This window comes from Trichechus manatus, unplaced genomic scaffold, assembly GCF_000243295.1.
Source record: "Trichechus manatus latirostris isolate Lorelei unplaced genomic scaffold, TriManLat1.0 scaffold00210, whole genome shotgun sequence".
Taxonomy (NCBI): Eukaryota; Metazoa; Chordata; class Mammalia; order Sirenia; family Trichechidae; genus Trichechus; species Trichechus manatus.
Window position 1 is genome coordinate 1,904,852 of NW_004444146.1, and position 1,147 is coordinate 1,905,998.

The 1,147-nt window shown below is 32.5% G+C and overlaps 1 protein-coding gene across 2 annotated transcripts in view; it reads left to right on the top strand.

Moving 5' to 3' along the window:
* The window catches only part of SKA3 (spindle and kinetochore associated complex subunit 3), a 39,048-nt gene that overhangs the window by 33,878 nt on the left and 4,023 nt on the right, over positions 1-1,147 (top strand). For both annotated transcript variants that reach the window (XM_023742445.1, XM_023742444.1), the window contains exon 6: positions 194-279. In XM_023742445.1, the coding sequence (XP_023598213.1) occupies positions 194-279 (86 nt within the window). The remainder of the gene's footprint in view (positions 1-193; positions 280-1,147) is intronic.

The following is a 1,147-nucleotide window of genomic DNA, read 5'->3' on the forward strand; positions in this document are numbered from 1 at the left end:
TGACATGTGGGGTTGTTAACCAATGTCATAAAACAATATGTGTACTACTGTTTCATGAGAAACTATTTGTTCTGTAAGCCTTCACCTGAAGTACAATTAAAAAAATAAACAGAAAAAAAAAAATACACAAATTATATTGACAAATCTTATATAACAAATCTTTATTTCAACTTTATTTTCGTATGTCTTCTAGATGCTGAGTATATAAATTCACCCTTGGCACCTACATTCTGCACCCCTGGTTTGAAACTTCCTTCTACAAAGAACAGTACAGCTTTGGTAAGTTTCCATAAAACTGAAAACTCTAATCCTTCAGAAACACTACTACTTCCAGACTCTGAAACAAGTCTGTTCAGAAAAACTTAAACTAGTACAGCTTATAAGAATGTATTTACCATACATTTCTGGAGAGTAATTTAGCAGAATATAGCAATGGCTTTAAAACTTTTTTTATACCTTTTAACCATGTCTTGAAGGATCCCTGGTGGTGCAATGGTTAGAAACTCGTCTGCTAACTGAAAGGTCAGTGGTTTGAACCCAGCAGCTGCTCCATGGGAGAAAAGACCTGGCAATCTGCTCCATAGAGATTACAGCCTAGGAAACCCTGTGGAGCAGTTCTGCTCTGTCCTGTAGGGTTGCTATGAGTCATGATCTACTAGATGGCACACACAACAACCATGTCTCAGAAATTCTAAGGTAAATTGGGACAAAGATTTATGTACAATGAAGTTTTTTTAATAGCATTATTTAATAAGAGCAAAACATTGAAATTAATTTGAAAGTCAAGTGATAGGAGTAGTGAAATACATTAAGGTATATTCGTAAGATCTAGCGTGTTATATAACTATCATTTGTTCTGAAAATATATAAAAAGAATGCTTCCAAAAAACATTTAATAATATAGAAAAATGCTCATACGTTTTGTTTTTCAAAAAGAGTATATAAAACTTTTTTTTTTAAATTTTTTCTTTATTTTTTTTTTTATCGTACTTCAGGTGAAGGCTTACAGAACAAATAGTTTCTCATGAAACGGAAGTACACATGTTATTTTATGACATTGGTTAACAACCCCACAACATATCAACCCTCTAACTTCTCAACCTCTTTTTTTTTTTGGTGAAAATACACATAGCCAAAGATACACCAT